This window comes from Terrapene carolina, unplaced genomic scaffold (assembly GCF_002925995.2).
Source record: "Terrapene carolina triunguis isolate 2854851 unplaced genomic scaffold, T_m_triunguis-2.0 Scaffold34436, whole genome shotgun sequence".
Taxonomy (NCBI): domain Eukaryota; kingdom Metazoa; phylum Chordata; order Testudines; family Emydidae; genus Terrapene; species Terrapene triunguis.
In genome coordinates, this window is record NW_020698787.1 from 1 (window position 1) to 258 (window position 258).

General features: G+C 61.6%; 1 protein-coding gene across 1 annotated transcript in view; it reads left to right on the plus strand.

The window, feature by feature from the left end:
- The first annotated feature begins 45 nt into the window (after window positions 1–45).
- Window positions 46–258, plus strand: part of ADAD2 (adenosine deaminase domain containing 2) — a 5,654-nt gene continuing 5,441 nt past the window's right edge. The window contains exon 1 of the mRNA XM_024215643.3: window positions 46–64. Within this exon, the coding sequence (XP_024071411.2) occupies window positions 46–64 (19 nt within the window). The remainder of the gene's footprint in view (window positions 65–258) is intronic.

Here is a 258-nt window from a genome sequence, read left to right on the forward strand (position 1 = left end):
CTGCTCAGCCAGTGCCTCCAGTGCGCCCCGAGCCAGCTGCTCCATATGGAGACGGGGAACCCAGGTGAGTGTGACGGTGACTCCGAGCAGAGCAGCACCGGGCAGCCGGCCCCATAAAGCCAGGTGGGGACCCCAGAATCCCCAGCCTGTGCTGATAATGCTCAGCATCAAAGATCTTTAATCTCTCGGGAGTTAGTGGCTAAGCTGGGAGTAGAACCCAGGCATCCTGGTTCCCAGCCCTCCCCCTGACCCCGCTCT